This window comes from Octodon degus, unplaced genomic scaffold, assembly GCF_000260255.1.
Source record: "Octodon degus isolate 3935 unplaced genomic scaffold, OctDeg1.0 scaffold00179, whole genome shotgun sequence".
Classification (NCBI taxonomy): Eukaryota; Metazoa; Chordata; class Mammalia; order Rodentia; family Octodontidae; genus Octodon; species Octodon degus.
In genome coordinates, this window is record NW_004524755.1 from 742,453 (window position 1) to 763,911 (window position 21,459).

Here is a 21,459-nt window from a genome sequence, read left to right on the forward strand (position 1 = left end):
TCAAGATTTGAGCCTTCTGTTGACTTCTGACACACAGCCCTCAGGTGTGAAACAAAAACTCCTGCTGACAAAGGGAAAGTAGTTAAATGATGCATAACAATGCGAACTGTTTGCTGGAAGGGGTGCTGACAGCCACAGGTGTTTTTCTTCTTTGAGCTCAGAGCCTCTCACAAGGGGCTCCCCCTCACCAGCTTTCAGCAGGCGGGCCAGCAGGAAGGATCACACTCACTTCCGAAATCGGAACTATGTATTCTGTGGGTAAAGTCTGACAGTCTATATGACATCTCTCAAGAAGTAGGTGAAATCAAAGCCGGTTCATCTGCAGGAGCACCACTTAGACTGAGTATCATTTCAGTGAGCTCTGCTTATTTAACTGCACTGGAAAAATGACTGTGCTTTTTTCTTTCCCCCCTTCATTTGACTTCTTCATAATGAAACATACTGAAGTTTCTTTCCTGTTTTGACTCTTATTTTTCCATTAAATGGGTCTAGGTTTTCAAGCTCCCTGAAGTTCTACACAGAACACCATTTTAAATAAAACAGACAAGAAAGCAACTGTACAGAATCATCTCAGCATCTGTGATTTGGTGGAAAATGGGGAAGCCACCGTTCCAAGATGCACTCACTGAGAAAGGGATCTTATGAATAAACACAATAGCTGCACTCTCTGCATGGACAGCTGAAATGATTCAGCAGGGCTAGGTAAAATACATATTTAGTGTAACAAAAGTAAAAGACCAAGAAACAAGAAACATTAGGCTTCCTAAAGCAGGTTTCACTAAGGCACAATATTTCTTATCACAGTAAATTATAAGAACCCAAAACCACTTACCTGAAGCTTAAGGGGGAGGAGTGTCTACACTCTCACATGCACGTGACTATCTACCCAATCTCATACTGCTCTTTTCTTTTATACTTACTTTATAAATAAAGCTTAGTAGCTGCACATCCAAATGCTGTTTTAAAATAAACTGTTTACTTGTTACTACTGATATATGTGTACATGATGAGAGGTGAGGGTGCATGAGAATCTCTCCACATATCACCCAAAAAATCTGCAGGAAGGGCCGGGCAGATAGCTCAGAGACATAAGCGTCTGCCTGCCAAATTCAAAGTCCTGAGTTCAATCCCTGGTTAAAAAAAAAAAAAATCTGCAGGAATCCATCCATCGGCAGACAGGTTGGACTGGTCAGAACAACATAAAGTCACCAAGCAGATCATCTAAAGTCATGGAGATCAGAATTGTGGAACCAAGTAATGTCACAGCGCCTCCAAGCCTGACAAGTTGACAGCACAGAAAATGGACAGAATCCAGGTCTCCAAAACAGAAAGACCAGAAAGAGACCAGGCCCACAGCACCCCAGCAGAGGGACATGAAGAGAGGCCCTGGGCTGCAATTTCTGGTTTTACTGTTGCTTTTGATTTCTTTTTTTTTTTTTTTCTTTTTTTTTTTTTTTTTATTTCTAATAGCCAGCTGGCACTCTTAGGACGAGAAGACATGTGGAGAATGGCGTTGTCCCAGAAACCATAAAAGAGTGAGAAAAAACAACAACAACAACAACAAATGCCATCACTTTTGCTACTCATTTGACAATGTTCTTCACTGAGCAAAAGCAACTCAGATTATGTATAAAAATTAAAGACAGCTATAGCGTTACAAGAAACCAGAGAATGCTACACTGCTTTAGTTTACTCAGAAGTTTAGTGAGAAATACATTTTGTCCAACAGGGAAGTTATTAAAAATGGATTAACACATATAATTTCATGAAATTCTGTGATGGGAAACACAGCGGGAAACGGACAGAAAAAGCTATCATCAATAAAAATACAATTTGATCACTTCAACATCTAAGTGATGAGGGGCTGAAGAGAAAGCTTAGTAGAATATGCGCTTGCCTGGCAAGCGCAAGGACCTGAGTTCAATCCCCAGTTTCACCAAAAAAAAAAAAAAAAAAACCCACCTAAGTGATGAGATAAATGCAGTAATCACTGTATGTCATTCATGCAACATTCATAACTGGTTTTTATCATAAACCATATCTTCCTTACATATTTTACTTACCTGAGAAAATTTACATTATTATCTGAGTGTGTCTCAATGATTACAGTAGTTTTTTTCCATTAAAAAAGGCTACTTAACATTACCAAGTTTTATGCAGCAGTTATAGGTAAGATATACTTCCAAATAAAATAAACAAAGACGAATTAAAAGATTTACAATGTGCTGCAAAGAAAGGTGTCTGATAAATGCCATACATACAAATAGAAAAGCTCCATGTATCCATTTCTAGGTGCAGACATAGCTTCGTACCTGTGGACCCTTCATTCCTACCATTCTCCTCATCTTACCTAACCAAGTCCTGAGTGGACGCAGTACCTCTGGAATCATCTGCTTATACGAGAAATGACAGGCAGCTTGGCCCTGCCTATGCACAGTTGTACACACACACACCCTTTGACAGAGAAATTCGAGGAATGTGACCCAGAAAGATCTAGTGACCTTTGGCAGCATACATAAGAATAACAGAATGTTCCAGTTGCTCAGTTATGATATATTTTTTAAAAACTACAGTTCTACACGAAGTCTTCAGAAATTCAAAAACATACTCAAGCAACTACAAGACACAGAATTTGGAACGAACGTGGGTAGAGTGACTTCAAAGTTCTGAATGGCTTGGTAACACAAAATTCTTCAAAATCCAAAGCAAGCAGTGTTGTCAAGAAAAGAGTCACCCACTAACTAAGTCACACTGACCTAAACTGGGTAGAGGATGGAAACCGATGCCTACCAACCTCCACTTTCTACTAACGGGGGCTTCTCCTGTGCCCCAGGCCATTTCTGCGTGTCCTCCTTAGTCCAAGAGAAACACGTGAATCCCTGCCGCTCCTTCGGGAAGGCCATGGAGTAGAAGCGAAACTTTTCTCAGCATCCACAACGTAGAAAGGATCAGAGGACAAGACACAGTGACCTTTTCGGTCAAAGCAGTGACGGTCAAATTCCTATCCTGGGATAGAATGTTAAACTGGCTGTGCTATGTTCAGAGAAGTTAACTTCTCCACACCTTAATGTCTGCATGAAAACTGCGGCTGCCCCACCCCACAGTGCTGAGCTGAGGATTAGCAGAGGATGCCTGTGACGAAGCCTGACATCACGGTAGGATTTACCAAGGTTGCACTGGGCAATCCTTTTTTCCTTTCTAAACTCCACAAGGTTAACATAGATTGTCAAAATACAGTTTACCATAAGCACATTTTAAAATAATAATGACCCTTTATTTTGGAAATTCATCTAAAAAATGATCTTTCATGTTCTAATTTCCACCATAAGATACAAATGGCACCACTGCTTTTTTAAAAAGTATCAGAAAGGTGTTTGGCACAAATAACTACTTTAAGCAAAACCACTGTCACAGGATCAAAATTTCACATAGTCCCAAGTCTCTAAACAGACAGCAGACAGGAAAATGTACTGATTCTATCATTTCAATCACATTTGAAAATATGCTCTTTTACTAACACGTATCAATATAATCCCAGTTAAAATTCTCTGTGAGGCTGCCGACGGCACTCTGGATGGAAATAGCTTCTACTGAAACACGCTTTCCTGCGCCTCTGATCTAGCGTCTCGCCTTCCCTCCTCGGCAGATGGCAAGCCAAGTACTATTTAAACCCATATGTCTTCCATAGGCATAGTTCAGATACTGAATAAAAAGATGAACAAATGCTTCAAGCTAATCAGATTAGCCTTTAAGTGAAAAAAAAGTAACAAAGTGAAATTTCATTTCCTGCAAATGACTTTTACCATATCACATTTTAAATGACTGAAGGAGTTCTATCCCTGTAAGCCACGAAAACAAAAATAGCTTAACTGTGTAAGACAAATTGCTGTCTTTAGCTACTTCTCTGTGAATCTCTTCTCTACCCATGGATCCTACCCTCGGCAGGCAATGGATCCGGTACCAGAGAGATACTCTAGGGTGACTGTCACGCACTATGAGGGTCAAGGTCTGAGAAATCCACCAGTCCTATTCCCACACAACTGGTCCATCCCTTCCCCTTTCCCTCAACTATTTTCCCAAAGGGTGACAGAAACAAACAAGAAAGCCACTGGAAGAGGACAGTCACCTGTCTCTACGCACCTCAAGTTCAAGACACAAGCCGTACTGGTATTCACCACTTCTAGGCAAGGAGACTAAGATGATCGAGTTGGGTTTGTCAAGAAAATGTTAAGATGCACCGTGAGCTCACAAAGCTTTCAAACTCTTCTTTCCAAGTCGGTCCCTAGCACGTCAGACACCGCAGACTCGAGGAACGGTATTTACCAGTATCTACACAGTAATATGGGCTGCAAAGTCATCAAGAGAGAGAGCTCACTGCACACTACCCATCATCTTGAGGCCTGCAGCTAGCATCCTAAAATGTTCCCCTGCCGGAGAAGCAGGCAGCTCAGGAGGATGGGAGGATGGGTGCTGAGCCTTTCTTCATACTTTGAGTTCAACAACTAAAACTAAAATCCATAAACTAGTATCAGACTGATCAATTGAAACAAAAAAGTCTGTAATTAATTATTTTTTTAAAAAAGTATGCTATGAAAAAAATAAAGTTGAGATTCATAATTTTTAAAAAAAATAAATCTTGTAAGTTTGTTTTTTGTTTTTTTTCCCCAGAACCGGGGATTGAACTCAGGTCCTTGAACTTGCCAGGCAAGCGGTTATTCTACTGAGCAATCTCCCCAGCCCCAAATCTTGCAGGTTTTACTGGAATGTTCTTTAAGCCTAGAAATACATAGGCAGATTGGGTCTCTAAGTTTCTCTATGCAAAAAATTTTGTGAACTCCGAGAAATCTGCTTTACAGATAACTTAGAAAGAAATTTCAAATTTAGAAATGTTACTGTAGGGGCTCGCCTGATAGCTCAGAGGACTAAAGCCTGCTCAGGCAGAGTGCAATGGCAAACGGGTGATCACCAGCACGCCATGCTGGTCTCACCCCGGGGCGCGCTGAGATGGCGCTTGAGAGGGGCATGGTGGCGCATGCCTGTAATCCCATCACTTGGAGGCTGAGAAGAGGAGGATCACTACAAATCCAATCTACGTAGTAAGACCCTGCAGACCCTATAGACCCTGTCCTACATATAGAAAAAAAATAAAAATAAAAAATAAAAATGTTACAGTAAAGTCAAATTTTTATTCCTATGTGAACCCAAATTACTATAATCACTTTTTCCAGAGTAAACAACTCACTAAATAACATTACATGCCAACAGTTATTTTTGAAAGTGCACATAAGTTACAATTTGCTTATTTTTAGGTCCCAAAAATTCAAAATATTCTCAGTTTGTTAAGTATAAACTTAACAGTACAAAAAATATACAGCCAAGATGGCAGTCTCACAGAGATTAAAAAGCAGTCTTCTAAACTTTTTAAAATGCATATGCTCTCATATAATTTTGTTCAATAAAGGAGGAACTGAGTGGCTGAGCCAACAAGAAACAAGTAGTAACAAGCATTTTGGAAGGCTGAGTCAGGAAGATCACAAGGTCAGGCCCAGCTGGGCAACTTATCAAGACCCTGAATCAAAATAAAATAAATGAAAAGAGTCTGGTGATATAGCTCGGTGTTAGGCTTCATCTCCAGCATCACAGAAGAAAAACAAATCTTAAATACTGCTCAGGACAGAGTGCCAATTGAGTTTCCTCTTAACCCAAATCACCGTGTTCATTAAAAATAAAACAACTGAGTCTGTGACTGCACATGAATACAGTGAGTCCAAGCGTCCAGCCCAGGAAGCTCAGGCAGTGTGGGGTACTCATGTTCAGAGCGAGGGGAACCCACCAGTGTTACAGCCATTCCCTACCTCAGGGGCTCTTACCTGCCCACACGTGGTCAGCTGTTAGAAGCAAGTATAAATTGATTATGCACATGATTAGGGGTCACAGTTCTGCAACTTTTGAAAGAACCACTTTAAAAGCAGGGTAAGATATAAAACTTAAAAGGCTTATTTTAAATACTGGAAAATCAGTATACCCAGGGTGGTTATGGAAAATTGGTACATTCAGGGCAATGTCTTGACTTTTAAAACGATTTCAGTATGTCTTCAGACCATTTTTTTAAAAGGACTACCATAAACTGGTAGATCAAGAAAGACAGGCGATTTTTCTAAAAGGCATTTTAATTTGTAGTTATTACAACACAGCTAAAGAAAAAAAAAAACACTCCGATTTTTCTTATTAACATTACACGGGCATATAGACTAGTAAAAAGCAATAATGAAGGCCTAGTTCTCAGATCCAAATTGTTTATAAGAACTGAAAGCCTTAAAGCTTGGAAGATTTTAATCAAGACTTCCATTAACCCCCTACCAATATCCCAGGGATTGTAAGAGTTTTAAACAAAAGGGAAAGTAGAATGCTTTTAAAATGACTTAATGTAATACAGTATTAAGCTATGTAAGTTTTAGTGAGTACCCAACAGGTGACATATCACAAGCAAGCATTTCTCTTTCTTCTCAATGATAAAATTAGACATGGAAACAAGGCACTGGATTACATCTAAGAGCAATAATCCTGAAATAAATAAGAACACTAATACAGAAAACTAAAACGTAATAGTTCTTATGGATAATGAAGCAGCACAACAAGCACAGGACACACAATATACACTTTGAAATGACCACTCAAGAATCATCCAGGTTTAATTTCATTTGATCATAAATACATGATAACCCTAAACTGAAGAATTACATTTAATTTATATTTGAATAAGAGCTATTTATATATATAAGCTACAAATTTGTAAGTAGGTTAAAAGGAAACCAGAGGCCTGAAACATCTTTACACTGATTGCATTATTACATTTTCCATTCACACTGATGGTAGCAACACCCAGGTTCCCCTCTGAAGGCGCTTCTTCGCTGCTTCTCCCAGGGCTGTACTGCCAGGATACCTGCAAGCCCGCATGCCTGAGTTGTTTCTGAACTCTCAACTACAGCAAAATTCAGGCATGTGCAGAGAAGCTCCCAATTTGATCTCACAAATGTGAAAACAGTGCCCTACAAGGCCAGGGCTCACACTGTCTTATTTTTGTTTCTGAACTGTAGTAACCAAGCTTGCTTTCTATTTGGACTCTGCAGCTTTCTGCAATTTGACTGCTGCTTGGCTTTCCCAAATGCCACTTTTCAAGAACCAAAAGATAAACAACAACCAGTTCCAGAAAAATCTCCTTTGATGGTAGAACTAAAAAACCAGTTATTCCCTCCTCTACAAGAAGCTAACATTCTGTGTCCCCCTCTGGCATTCCTTTTCCTCTGTTCTGATCAATTCACCGCATATTATCTCCATTAACATTTGCAAGACTCTGAATTGGTACTTGTAGCTTATCACTGTTGAAATTGTTCCAAAAATATTTTGTAAGAACTATGTTGTCAATATGTATTTGATATTAAATATTGTCAATGTATTTAGAAGTCATTCCATCTCCCACAACCTCCTGTAAGAGCTGCCTTTTCCAACTAGCCATTCCATATTTTAAATTTTTTTTTTTATTTCACACAAGGTCTCACGATGTAGTTCAGACTCATAGTGATCCTCCTGTCGCAGCCTCCCCAGTGCAGGGATCATTGGCATGCGCCACCATGCTTAGTTTCGGGTCCCGCACAGCAATCCCGGGGATGGCATGACATGTTGTACAGAGGATCAAACTTGGGTCCTTGTACTTACCAGGCAGGTACTTAGACTGCCGAGCTAACTCCCTAGGCTGCTATTCGATATTTTAATCTGAGTGCTCTTCAAATTTGTAGGTACACACCAGCTTCACAATTTCACTCTTGTGAAACAGTTGACTCTGAAGATCTGCTAATGCTGCTGCCATTTTTGAAAGGAAATTAAGACCACAGATTTTTGCAACTACACTGTAGTCGTAATCCAGTTTGATTCAATCATTGACTAGATGGGTCACTTTGGAAAAATGACCAAACATGTCTGACACACCCTTGCTCTCTGTAGAGTGGAGCTGAAGACAGCAATTATACCGAGGCGTTATTGTATTAAACAAATCACTATAAATAAAGAGGAGATTGGCCAATAGTGTTTCTCAAATGATAGCTGTCATTCATCTCCTCTTCCAGTTACCTAAAAACACTGTCACCTGCCTATAAAACCTTTAGAAACTACAGAAATGTTCTACATTTGGCACAGCTGCAGCAATTACTTCCTTTGCTTACTGCATCCTGCTTTGGTATCCTCATTATCACTGACAGAACAAGGGATTCAAAAACCTGGCTCTTCCTCATCCCAGTTCTACTACACTGTCCCTCATCTAAGGGATGCACTCATCCTTGGCTCATCTAAGCCATCCTATGTAAAATGCTACATTAAATTTATTAAAAGTTTCATCAAGTTATGGCTGGCCCCAAATCTATGGTAGTTCCCTATTTCTCTCTAAAATAAAAATTGTCAAATATAAACCTTTAAAGAAATTCTCTTAACCCGAATGTCAGGTCTTCACTACCTACCCAAGCTATACTACACATGATTTCCTGCTACAAGCTTCATATTTTTCCAAACAAGCTCGGACAAATATTTCATAACAACTAACTTTATTTTCTCAATTGAATGTGATCTGTTCCCCCTTAAACACACAAAGTTGCCATTCTGTCCTCTCACCCTCCTCATTCCTACCACAGCTGCTTATCTTGTCCCCTGTAATGGGCTATACGGTAACTGGAGGGAAGAAGTCTAATTTACTACTCTCCATATTTTTTAACATGGTATCACATTTTTGAAGTCTAGCAGACACTAAATTAGCACTTACAGGATAACAAGAAAGTCAGAAACTAATGCTTCAGGAATCGGTTCTACAAAGCTACCCTTATCTTTTAAAATTTCTATTTACTTCAAGCCTAGATTAGTTTTTTCTATGCTATGGTGGTTCTTTGGTGAGGGAAAATAAACCCTCAGCTAGGTGAGCACGATTGTGTTTCAGTCTGGACACCTACAGGGCACATTCAAATACTATAAAGAGGAGGATATTTAGTTGAAAATTCATCAACAATGAGTGACAGTTAATCTCTAGTCTTGTCAAAGAACTTTTTATATAGCAATATGATTCTTGGAAAAACAAGGAAAGCAAACACGGTATATACTGAACAGTTTCCTTCTTTTTTAAAATCTGATTTTCATTCTTACAATAAACGTTGTAAAATGCCCTGAACAAATTAAAATAAATACAAGTATCAAAAAGGAGTTTGAGTACCAAACATTTCACTGAGTACCTGCTGACCACAACCTCATGTGATGACTACAACGTACTTCCGTAAAGCACATCTTGGAAACAGCTGGATCCCTGGACATCCACAACCTTGTAAGGCTCATTTCAGGGCATCGCACTACCGCAAGCCGCACTAAGCATCCAGGTGACTAAAGAATGCACCTTTCAACTATAAAAAGTGAAATATACACCTCTCAGGCTCCCTGTTTCAGCTTCAGAAATGCATTTCTTCAAACCATCCTAGTTATTAACGTTTTCCCCTATAATAATGTTTAAAGAAAATGTTAGGGTTTCTACCTCATAACTACCACCGTGAGGCAGTTCTAACTAATGAATGTCACGAAATGATACAGTTTTCCTGTTTCCCAGGAAAGCCGGGTAAAGGGTCCTGCGCTTGCTAATCAACACCCTTCTGTGTCACTGTGTCATCCCACGGAGGAGCCTAATGACATGGACACTAATTCTCACCATTTAAAATGGCAAGCAAGATGCAATTATTTAACTACAAATCTACTCAACGCTGTACTATGTGTAATAGCACAAACTGGAACTGTATGTCCAACAAGAAGGAATCTGTCAACACTTTTCTAGGACAATTAACACGACATACAACAAAATGTGAGGAAGCCAATCAGAGTGGCAATGCACAGTACACACTGCTGTGGACAAATATGTATAGTTATTCTAAAAGTTCAACCGAAAGTTATTTAATAATACACATACAAATCCATGTTGTAGTTTGCATGTTTCTATGTGTGTGCATGTGTGACACTGCACATGTATGCTTATTACCACCAAAGGATATGAGTTTTTATTATACATATTCCTCTTTTGTGTATATATTCTAAATCTATAATCTAAAGGGAACATATACTTTTCATGGGAAAGAAAATACCAAGAAATATTAATTTAAGAAGTTTTTTTCTCTTTTCCTAGCCTCTTTCCAATATTGTTCCCTCTGCTCCATCGCTGGCCCCCTCCCAGAGGCCACCCCTCTCCTGAAAAACCACAAGATCTAAGGAAAAATACAGTCACTTTCATCACGACCACCCATACTTCAAAAAACTCATCCATGAATAATGAGACATGAACTCTGAAGGAACATAAAGAACGAAGATAGGTTTATAGTTTTCAGATTTCTGAGATGAAACTGAATTATTCACTTCCATTACACAGAGTTTGAATGATTCACAGCCAATTTTATTTTTATAATTGTAATGAAACAGCTGGGATTAGAATCTATTCATGGACTCATAAGAAATTTGCACCGCACCTACTAAAATTAGTCTCTGTATCCAAAATTCTGATTTGAACATCTGAATGTTAACACAGCAGGCATCGTCACTCAAAGCCAAGAAACTGAGGATACATACTTCAGGCCTGTCATGTTCTCACCGGAATTATTTTATTTCTCTTTGTGCATACCTCCCTTTATCTTCATTCACTAGCAGCTCCCTAATAACACAATGCCTTGCATAGGTCATTTCCAAAGAATAAGCTTTGACCCAAAGAAGGTAATAATTTTTTTAAAGATTTCAGACTGTCTGCTTGATAGTTATTCATAATTTATAGGTTTTTGGCCATTTTGGAATTTATTTGGCTCCAGGATTTGCAACGTTAAAGAGCTCTGAGCAAAGGCATACTCTGCCTATGATTTTCCAACGTAGGAAACAGTATGTAAGGATTGAGTGACTCACCCAGGGTCACACAGTGACTTAGTCACAAAGAGAACCCAGAACACGAACCTCCTTTCCTCTAATCCAGTGCACTTTCCACTGTGTCACAGGGAAGAGTCACAAGAAAACATAAAACCTAACTTTACCCAGAAAATAAAATCCAGTCATGTCTGAACCACAGCCAGCTAATTAAGGCAGGGCACACCCTTTCCCAAACCCAACTGCAACCTCAAAGCACCAGCACTGCACCAAAAATGAACTCGACTAAATATTCAAATCCCATTGGAATTTGGGACAAGTTCTCAAATAAACTGACAGACAGACAGACAGACAGACAGACAGACAGACAGACAGACAAGGAGAAAGGAAGGAAGGAAGGAAGGAAGGAAGGAAGGAAGGAAGGAAGGAAGGAAGGCAGAAGGAATCCTATATTCCCATGGCATAAATGTTATTAGAGGTACTAAGTGGACTATAGATAGTGCATGCAAAAAAGTCCACATTTCAGGCCTCTGAGATAGCTCTTCAGACCAAGCGCCTGCCTAGGCAAGTGCAGGGACTAGGGCTCAATCCCTGGCACCACATGTCACACCGACCCTGCCCCTGGGGCATGCTGAACCAACCACTGAGACCAGGCACAGTGGCACATGCCTGTAATCCCAGTGCTGGGGAGATTGAGACAGGAGGATAACTATGAGTCCAAGATGTGTAGTGAAACCCTGTATCAAATACATTAAAAAGAGTTCACATTTGAAATTACTTAAACTATCTTTGAATTAGATACCTAATCCAATATATATATATATATATATATATATATATATAACCACAAATAATTTCATAAATGTAAGGTTAAGAATGGCACAAGCTTCAATACTTTCAGCATGCAGTAAGCCCAATATAATATTATTTAAGAAGATATTCTCAGTTGTACACTTTCAACGCTTCATTAAAAAACAGTAAACAGGGGCCAGCCAGATAGCTCAGTGGTTCAAAGCCCCTGCTTAGGTAAACTTAGGCAGGCTCAGGGGATTGTGGTTCAATCCCCGGCCCCACATGCTATGCTGGCCCCACCCTCAGGGTGGGCAGAGCCCACCAAAAAAAACCTAATAATAATAATAATAATAATAATAATAAGAGAGCAAACAACATTCTATTTGAAATTATGAAATATTATGAAAGAGTATTTTCTAATAAAAGATATATATGTGCAGCATATGAAATAAAGATTAAAGGAAAATAAAAATTATTAAAGAAAAATATGCAAAACTTTTCTTCTCTCTTTCCCTCAAAGCCAACAATACTGACTTCCCCAGCACATATCTTAAAAGGGTAAAAAACTTTACAATTACATTAAGAAATTCAGAGCACCAAGAATGTTACCCACAAAGACAAAATGAAAACGAGAGAAATTTCTCTTAAAAAAAGGTAACTGTGTCTCTCTGCTTTCAATTAAAAACATTTAAATCAAGCCTTCTCCAGAAATTGAGTGCTGCTTGAAAATAAAATTATCTAAGAATGTAGCAAATGCAACATAAAGTAAGAATATTAAACAATACACCCAGCCCTCGTGCTTTGGAGCGAGTATGCATGACAAGAAACAGCTCTCAACGATCAGCGCTTGTGTTCCTGAGCCCTCCACAATACCATCAAGTAAGTTAATTACAATTTAATAGTTAATCCTTACATAATCTCGGGTCCTAGTCCCGTGTATTTTTTATGTACTGCTATGTTTCACATCTCAAAAATTACCCTTTGGAGGACAGTGACTTGGGCATTACCTCTGGATTACAGTCATGTATTGTCTCTTACAAATGACTGTAATTGTACTACAAGAGATTATTCCAAAGAAATGGCAAAGCCAAAGAATAAAATGTATGAGGAAGCTTGTCAGTGCTCCTGACCACTACTGACTGGAAGTAGCCCAAATGCGCATCAATAGGGGATGCTCAACAAACGATGACGTAGCCACACTGGACCACATGGCTGAAATAAGTATCGTGGATCATCTTTGGATAGGGAAACATGTCCACTATATATTGTGAAGTTCAAAAAGAAAATTATAAAGTCAGGCACATAATTGTACATATACATATATATATGCATATAAAAGATAAAATAGATGTCAAAATATAAGAACAGAAATACTTGTGGGCTGAAATTTATTAGTGGTTTTCATTTTCTTAAGCATACTGCAATAGCTCTGTCTTTCACAACGGGCGTGCATCATTCGCAGAATTCCCAAGTGCTACTTTTCTGTTTTGTACCTACACACATCAAAACACATATATTTAGATCAAACAAATTAACTCTGAAATCGCAGGAAGCCATCCAAGCACTTATTAGCAAATCACAGTGAGTTGAAGGCTACACAGCAACTTGTATAAGGAGGTTCTGCGCAACCAGCTGGCCACGGTTAGAATTTCATCTCACACTCTTTATAGACGATGACCTCAGGCCAATTCAACCTCTGTGCCTCAGTTTCCTCACTTAAATAAAGGGGATAATAACAGTTTCAACCTCAAATGATTTTAATGAGGGTGAGATGGGTTAATCCAGTAATAACTTAATGGAAGGCAGTGAACTTTTAATCCCAGAAATTGAAATGCTAAGCGACATATAATCAGTTCTGAAGATCTAGCCATTTATACCACCCGCTTATGTGTGAGTGCCTCTTCACACAATTTCAAAAGTATTGTCTCCAGGTTTATCTTCTCTGAAAATTCTAATTTTGTAGGTTGCTACAAAAGCAATCTTACACTGCCCAATATATTACTAGCTAAACTTGGTAAATTTTCTGAGAACAGATACTCTGATAAGCCCTCAATATAGAAAGGCTTTTTTTATATCATGATCAAGTAGGAGTCTTGAATATAGAATTTTAACTCAAATACAGGCAAATACAACTGAATAAATCACTTTGCCATGGAGCATTTATTTTACCCCAAATTTTACTCTGTATCTATGATCTGATAAAAGTTTTATTTGTAATCACTATTATTCTACTTTAAAGTGTCATCTATATTAATTAAATGTTTCAGAATATATTTAATTATGCTTAGCACTTTCTGGCTAGCCACAATGTTCCATAGACGTACACATCCGTAGCATGAAAGAATTTATCCCTCTCTTAATTAACATGGCTAATGTTAAATTAAATCATCAATACTGAGAAACCACCTCTTTAAAGTTGCGGTACGGCATGGAAATTACACTTCAGAGGCACTGATCCTTCTACCTTGAATAAAAACGGCAGCCCCTCCACTTATCCCGAGTCCTGTGCTTAGAGACTGCTTTGCATCATTCCTAAGCACAGAGAGCAATCATCAAACCAAATAGGTCATAAAACTGTCTCTATTTTTTTCCAAAATAAAATTTTTATTGCAGACTCCACTTTATTTACAGAACAAAGTTGATTACAAATATCTACAGATGATACAGCTTCTCCTGCATGAAGGAAAGAAGTTCAGGCACCACTGAAATGATCTGCAGCACCCTGCACCATCACCTAACTAGATGCAGCCGAGTCCAGCTTCAAGCTTCTTCAAGTCAACCTGCGGGCCACTCTGGGAATCAGCATCCTGGCCTAGAAAGTTTTTGAACAATTCTCCAAGAAAGGAGAATAAAAGAATATGACTAGAAAGACGAGATTTACTTTTCTTATGAAAACCAAGAAATTCCCTGATAAACAGCGTTTATGAATACTTTTGGTACTCAACACGTGAAATGCATCAGATGGCTCTCTAGGAGGAAAACGTTAGACTGGCCTGAGGACTGTGTGTTCAGGACGGGCCTGCCGAGTGCCGAGCCAGTTCGCATCTGTGTATTGAAACACAGACCACCTTTTGAACACACTTCCCTTCCAATACGTAAGGCTCATTAATGGGCTCCTTTGGGGCCCGGGTATCTCTTGACTCAGGCAGGCCATGAAATAAAGAAGCCACACAAAGATGTGTCTCCAGGAAATAATTAACAGACACTGCGCTCAGGGGTACCGTTTCACAGTGACTAGACGCACAGCCCAGTTCGCTAGATATATCTGCTTCCTCTGCCTCCCAAGCCCGCGCCAGCAGAAGTATGCCAGGGCCTCACAGACGTCTAGGTTACCACACAGCCGGGGAAGAGTGCTCTGAGAAACGCAGGCCGACCAACGGAGCCGCTGCGGGGAGAAACAGGCTACAAGCAAAGTGCTGTTAACCAAGCAAAATCAATGCTAAGCAAGAAAAACATTCTCAACAGAGTTTAAATTAATTTCACAGCCATAATTAAAAGGGTAGAAACTTAGGAGTTTTTCAGCCGGGTGCACCTGTGCATGCAAGCTTCCCCTCCAGAAGGAGACGGCAAAAGGATCAAAAAGGCAAGCAGAGAAACTTTTCAAGACCTAAGTCTTAAGAAAAACATAAAGATAGATAGATAGATAGATAGATAGATAGATAGATAGATAGATGATAGATAGATAGACAGATATAGATAGATTTGTTTAATTTTTTTAATTTAAAAAAGAAACGGAAAGGAAAAGAGTGCTAGGGGTGAAGCTCAGTGTCAAGGCTCTGGGTTTGGTCCCCAAAACAAAGAAAAACAACGAAACAAACACACAAACAAAAAAACACACTTCTGCATTTTCTGGATACAGCCTGACCCTTTCGGTGCTTAGTGTGTATACGCACATATAAAAAGTCCAAAGAAGTTCAGAAAAAAAAAAAATGGTTATTTACACAGACATTAAGTCAGCGCTATCTGCAGCATGACTTAATTTGGCTTTTATTTACATTACATATGAAGGAAGGCAATAAAGCCGACTTTTCACTTGAGATCATCTGTAGCTTGCAAAGCTCCTGTGGCCCTCTGCGGCTGTAAAGGCTTCAACGCTCTTGTTGTCTGAATGTCGTTTTGCTGCCAATGGACTAGCCCCAAAGAACATTTTTGCATCTCAATACACTGCCCAGTATCAACAATCTTTAAACGATAAATTTAACGCCTGCTAAAGAAAGCTGCAAATAACACCTGCATTGTACCCTCTGGGTATCACACTTACCAAATGAACAGATAGCCTGGCTTCTTTGGCTTATCTAGCTCTGAGCATCGAGGATCTCCAGTGCCCGATAAGCATTAATTAACAGAGCTGCAGTGTGCTCCGTTCTGATGGCTGCAGTGGCATCCTCAGTAGGAGACAGAGGGACAGAGTGCCTGGGCAGCCTCTCTTGGACAGTCACTGGGTGAGCTCTGGGCCCCAGGCCACTCTTAGAAAGAATTCCCACAGGGCTGAGGCTCAAACCAAGCAGTGCAAAGCGTAGCAGTCAAAACCGACAAAGTCCTATAGATACATGTATACAAGAGACCACAACCAATTTCAAAAGGTTGATTTTTCCTCCACGTACAAGGAAAACAGCTGCCCACTCACCAAAGGGTTGGCACCTCAGGAAGAATCTGAGCCTAGTGAGGACAATGCTTGGACAAGTGGCGCAGGCCACTTCACTGGAATGCTGACTGACCATAAATTCCTCCTATCAATTTACTCTTAAACTAAACTGGAAGACATTTTATGAACAGATGAAAATTTCATGGGATACTTACAAAACTTGGGTGAAATTTGATGACCAATTATTTTGTCTCTGTTCATGTTTGTTTTCTTTTTAATTAGATGAACAACTCAACTTTCTGTTATAAAATCCAACTGAAAAATTCCACTACAAGAATAAAATCTACTAAACTTATTATCCAGTAATAATAAAAACAGTAGGGGCCGGGGAGATGGCTCAGTAGAATAAACGCTTGCCTGGCAAGTGCAAGGGCCTGAGTTCAATCCCCGGTTCTGCCAAAAATAAAATAAAATAAAGTTACACAGGGTATGAGTTTACTTAAAAATTGATATTTTATATAAATACACAGTATAGAAGAAACTAATAAGAAAAGGGCTCAAGATGAAGGCAGTTCGGTCCAGTTAAATATGTTAACTTCTTCATAGAGCCCTATTTCATATCCAAATAAAAACACTCCATTTTAAAAGTATTGGGGCCAGTGAGATAGCTCAGTAGCCTAAGTGCCTGACTGGCAAGCACAAGGTCCTGAGTTCGATCCGTGGTACCAAAAAAAAAAAAGTCAATACTGGAATGTTAGTAGCATCCAGCTAATATTAACTTTGGGACCGGAGAGATAACTCAGTGGAATAAATGCTTGCCTGGCAAACTCAAGGTCCTGAGTTCAATCTCTGGTACCACCAAAAAGAAAAAAGAAAAGTAAAGTATTAAATTTTGGTCATGTGTAACACAACCTCGGTTTGAGAAGTTTTAAGACGACATAAACCCAAGTTTTCATAAGAGCCTGAACTATTTCTAGCAAATATCGCAAGGGCTTTAATATTACTTCTTGTTCAAAAATACGTAAAGGTTTTATAAAAATATTGAGTTAGCATGCAGCGAAAAGCTTAATTTATATAATGTGGTTAATAAAATATAAAGCCTTTCTCAATTGTGTTCTTTGTCCAACTGGAAGCACAGTGGTCAACAGAGGTGACAAACACAACTCCACATTTTTTGTAACAAGATCACTTTCATACTAGCACAAGGGAAAAATATAGAGACGTTCACTAAATGAAAACACCCATGAAAGAGCTCACGTGTGACGTAAAACAAGGGGCGAACACTGACGCAGGCAAAATGAAAGCAGCACTAATTATGGAAACATTCTGAAATTTCGGCTCCTACGATTTTTTTGTATTTCCTTCCTCACTTGCAGAAGTATAGCAAACTGTCACTAATGAATCCAGTGAGATAAAAATGTATCAGAGAGACTAGTATTAGGCTGGGGACAATAGCTCAGCGGCATAAGCACCTGCTTGGAGAGTGAAAGGGTCCTGAGTTCGCTCTTCAGTACAGGTAAGAAGGGAAGAGAAGGGAGGGGAGGGCAGGGGAAGGGAGGGGAGGGCAGGGGAAGGGAGGGGAAGGGAGGGGAGGGCAGGGGAAGGGAGGGGAAGGGAGGGGAAGGCAGGGGAAGGGAGGGGAAGGCAGGGGAGGGGAGAGGAGACAGATCGGTATTTTGAATGCAACATAGTAAGTTATGTTCTATGGCATTCAGACTACTCATTAAGAATGTCTCCACTGCTTATGAGCATAGCATTATACTACTGAAATCAACATGTTCTAGTGGCATTTTTGCACAATTCTTGATTTCAGTATCTAATGACTGATAAAGAAGATTTTCCTTTTTGTATTAGAAATTCTATGTATAAAGTTAACACTAATATACTTTATTAATGTTAGGCTGAATGTACTGTTTATTAATATGAAATTTACTTAGGTCTGATACTTTCCATTTCGTAGATTTCTCACTACTATGTCTCCAAACAAACATATCCACCAGCAAAGGAGTTATTTCAAATTCCCTTCTACTATTTGAATCAAACAGAAATACTCTGTTTACACAGACCACACTACATTATTTAAAACACATAAACTATATGTATATAATTCTATTTTGCACTTATGAATTATTACAGGACACTATCCCTAAACTAGTCTTTCACAACTACAAAGTTAAATTACAATATTTTGCCATTAGTAGACACCACAGTGATACTTCCCTAGGTTTTGCTGGAGAAGGAGGTGAGGATTCAGAAGACTGCCTTTGCTACAATAACTCAAAAATAACAATTTCCACCCCCAAAGTAGAATTTGTGTCAAATTCACAATCAGAATGCCTCTTAATTTTCTCAGATGTGTTAAGAAGCACCTTAGGAAGGATGTGTACACCTCAAAAGTTTTAAATCCAGGGCCGAAGACATAGTTCAGTGGTACAGCATCTACCTAGCAAGCCTGAGACCCCAAGTTCAATTCCTAGAATCAAAAAAGAAACACAAAACTAAAAAAATATAATTTAGTTATTAAACTAAATTTTGCACAATAAACCAAGTTGGCCATTCTTCCTAGTCTTAATAGCCAATAAAACCAGTGAGTTTTTAAAAGTACTGAACAAAAACAAATTATGAATTTTGAAGACTGGAAGTTTACAAGAATCATGTAAGACTGATTCTGAGCGTGTATAAAAAGGCGTACACTTCTATTTCACTCTGAATGTGGAAGACAGTGCCCTTCAAGACTGTAAGTCCCAGGGTGTGTGGTAGGGAGACTCATGCTGAAAACTTCCTCCTTCAGCAGCTACCAGGGAGGAAGCGAACAGACAGCTGAAATGGTACAACAGACGCTCCAAGACCAGGAACTGCAGAAGTAGAAGAATCGAAAAGAACAAGTGTCATCGCTGTCAGCCTCCCCAGGTAAGGTCCCAACATCTCGCAGGTTTTCACATCACTGTCTTGTGGTAGGATTTCAAGTTCTTGAGGCATGCAAAAGGTGAAAGACAAACAGGGAAGCCGAAAAGAGAAACAGTCAAGCAATCTGGCATCAAAACCACAGATGAGGCCATCTAAGTAGGTGAATGGAGGCATGCTTCAGGGCTGCCACTGGAAGGTGTCGGGGCCATGCCCCCCAGACAAAGAGTGGGGGAACCAACGGGAGACAGTATTCCTTACAGCCGGAAGTGAAGTTAACAGAGCTCTGTCTCATCTGGGCCTTACCACGACGACAAGCCAGGATCTCCTGAGACCAAAAGGGTAGAGGCAAGCTATGCTCACTGCACCGGAGCCCCTCTTAAAAGGCACAAGAACTATTTCTCCTATTTCTCCCGTTACTAGTAATAAATTTGCTCCTTCTCTGCTCCTTCCTTACAGGAGCCACCCCAACCTTCTCCTGGCTTTAGGGTATGGCCTCAGGCAGAAACAGCTTCTATCGCTTACAGTGCCCCTCTACTCCACCGTGGGACACCTGAGTAGCATGGGTGGCCTTCGGAGAACCTGCCAGGAAGGAGGGAAAGCAGCCGAGCGCAGCCTGACAGCAGGGGCTGCCGAGCGCAGGCCAAGGCCCTGGGCTGCCTGACTCTGCTTCCTAACTGCACGCCGTGTACAGGTCGGCCCATTCCCTCCTGCTCTGGAAGCCTGAACAAAGCTTCCCAGTCCTCACCAAGCAGAAAACGTCCTTGGCCTGAACATGAAAGGCTGTAATTGGGGTGCCTTAGACAAAGCCAAGTACTACTTACTGAGAAGTTGGGAATTTTCAAAACTGAAATTATTTGCTGACAGAGTTGTGGCTACATAGCACGGAGAAAAGAGATACAGGATGTTATTTTACTAGGGGGCTTTGTTCTACTTTTCTACCTGGGATACTTCCTTTGCCCCAAGAGGTCTTGATAGCACCAAACGCGTACTATTCTTCTGAGGACAGTCTTCGTGCCCTCGGTATTCGTGCTTTTCTTGTCTTTCTTACTCTTCTCAGCAAATAAACAGCAAGCGCTGCTCTTCGCGCGCATCTATAATAAGGACTTCCTAACAAGACCACAGCCTCTGCGTCTTCCCCAGGGGCTTACGTTCTCAGAGATTTCTGTAAACCTCCTTATTAATCATATACTGTGTCACGCCACCTTAAAATGTGAGTCCTTTTGGTTTTAATGTAAGGCATGTGCGGCCCTTTGGGATTGCCAATCTCCTTTTGCCAAAGGCAGCTCTGCTGTTCTGCGTAATCCCCAGGAACGATTAACCAGCATTTGACCTGAGGTGAGAGCAGCTGCAAGCGAGCCCCGGCCTGTGCGCACCCCGGCTGTGTGCCTACGCCCCTGCACACGCGAGCTACTTGCCGCCCCTTCACCCTCATGTGTGCAAACCGATACACCTGACACGGCTTCTTTCACGTCTCCCCATACGAAACTACACTGCGTGTGCAGCGTGTGTGCAATCCCCCTGCCTGCCTTTCAGAATATAGGAATTATTGAAAAATTAAACCTTCCTACCCGTAACAGGGACTGCGATTCATCCTTGGCCTTGCTTTCTCCTGATGCAGGGTACTGCTGGGACAGGGTTCCCGCCTTCTCGCTGCCGGCTGGCACCCCCTGCAGGAACCCCTTGGTCTCCACGGCCAAGCCATAAATGGGTCGCGCCAGGTGGGCAGCTTCCACGCTGGGGCTGTCCCGCAGGGTCTTCGTCGGCTCCTGGGTGCTGGACACAGGCGCCAGGAGGCCCAGGCCCGCCTGCGTGTACGACGGGCTCCCCCGCAGGACGTCGGCCCCCCGCCAGGCCACGCCCCGCAGCTCTTCGGGGGAGCTCTCGGTCCAGACCTTCTCTTTGAGCCCCTCCTTCTCCTCCAGCTTCTCCCTCTTCACCGCGCTCTCGCACGCAGGCTCTCCCATTTTTGCGTCTGGGTTGAGCAGACTGTAGACCTTGAGGTCAATCTTGGGCTCCTCCTTGATGGCGGAGATGGCGTGCCCGTCTTCCTCGCCATTGGCTGTAGTGACATCCTGTTCCTGGCAGTGGACAGTGTTGAAGTGCTCCAGTAGTGCCTGAGTGTCGCCGGCCGTGAAGCTGCACTGGCGGCACTTGTAGCAGCTGTGTGCTCTCCTGGAAGAGAAGACACAGTGAGTGGAGACGACGCATGTGGAGGCCAGGAAAGGAGGGATGGATGGAGAGAGGGGGGAAGGGGG

The 21,459-nt window shown here is 40.8% G+C and overlaps 1 protein-coding gene across 3 annotated transcripts in view; it reads right to left on the reverse strand.

Moving 5' to 3' along the window:
* Positions 1-21,459, reverse strand: part of Trps1 (transcriptional repressor GATA binding 1) — a 243,022-nt gene that overhangs the window by 146,248 nt on the left and 75,315 nt on the right. For all 3 annotated transcript variants that reach the window (XM_012517450.2, XM_023703780.1, XM_023703782.1), the window contains one exon: positions 20,773-21,376. In XM_012517450.2, coding sequence (XP_012372904.1) covers positions 20,773-21,376 — 604 coding nt within the window. The remainder of the gene's footprint in view (positions 1-20,772; positions 21,377-21,459) is intronic.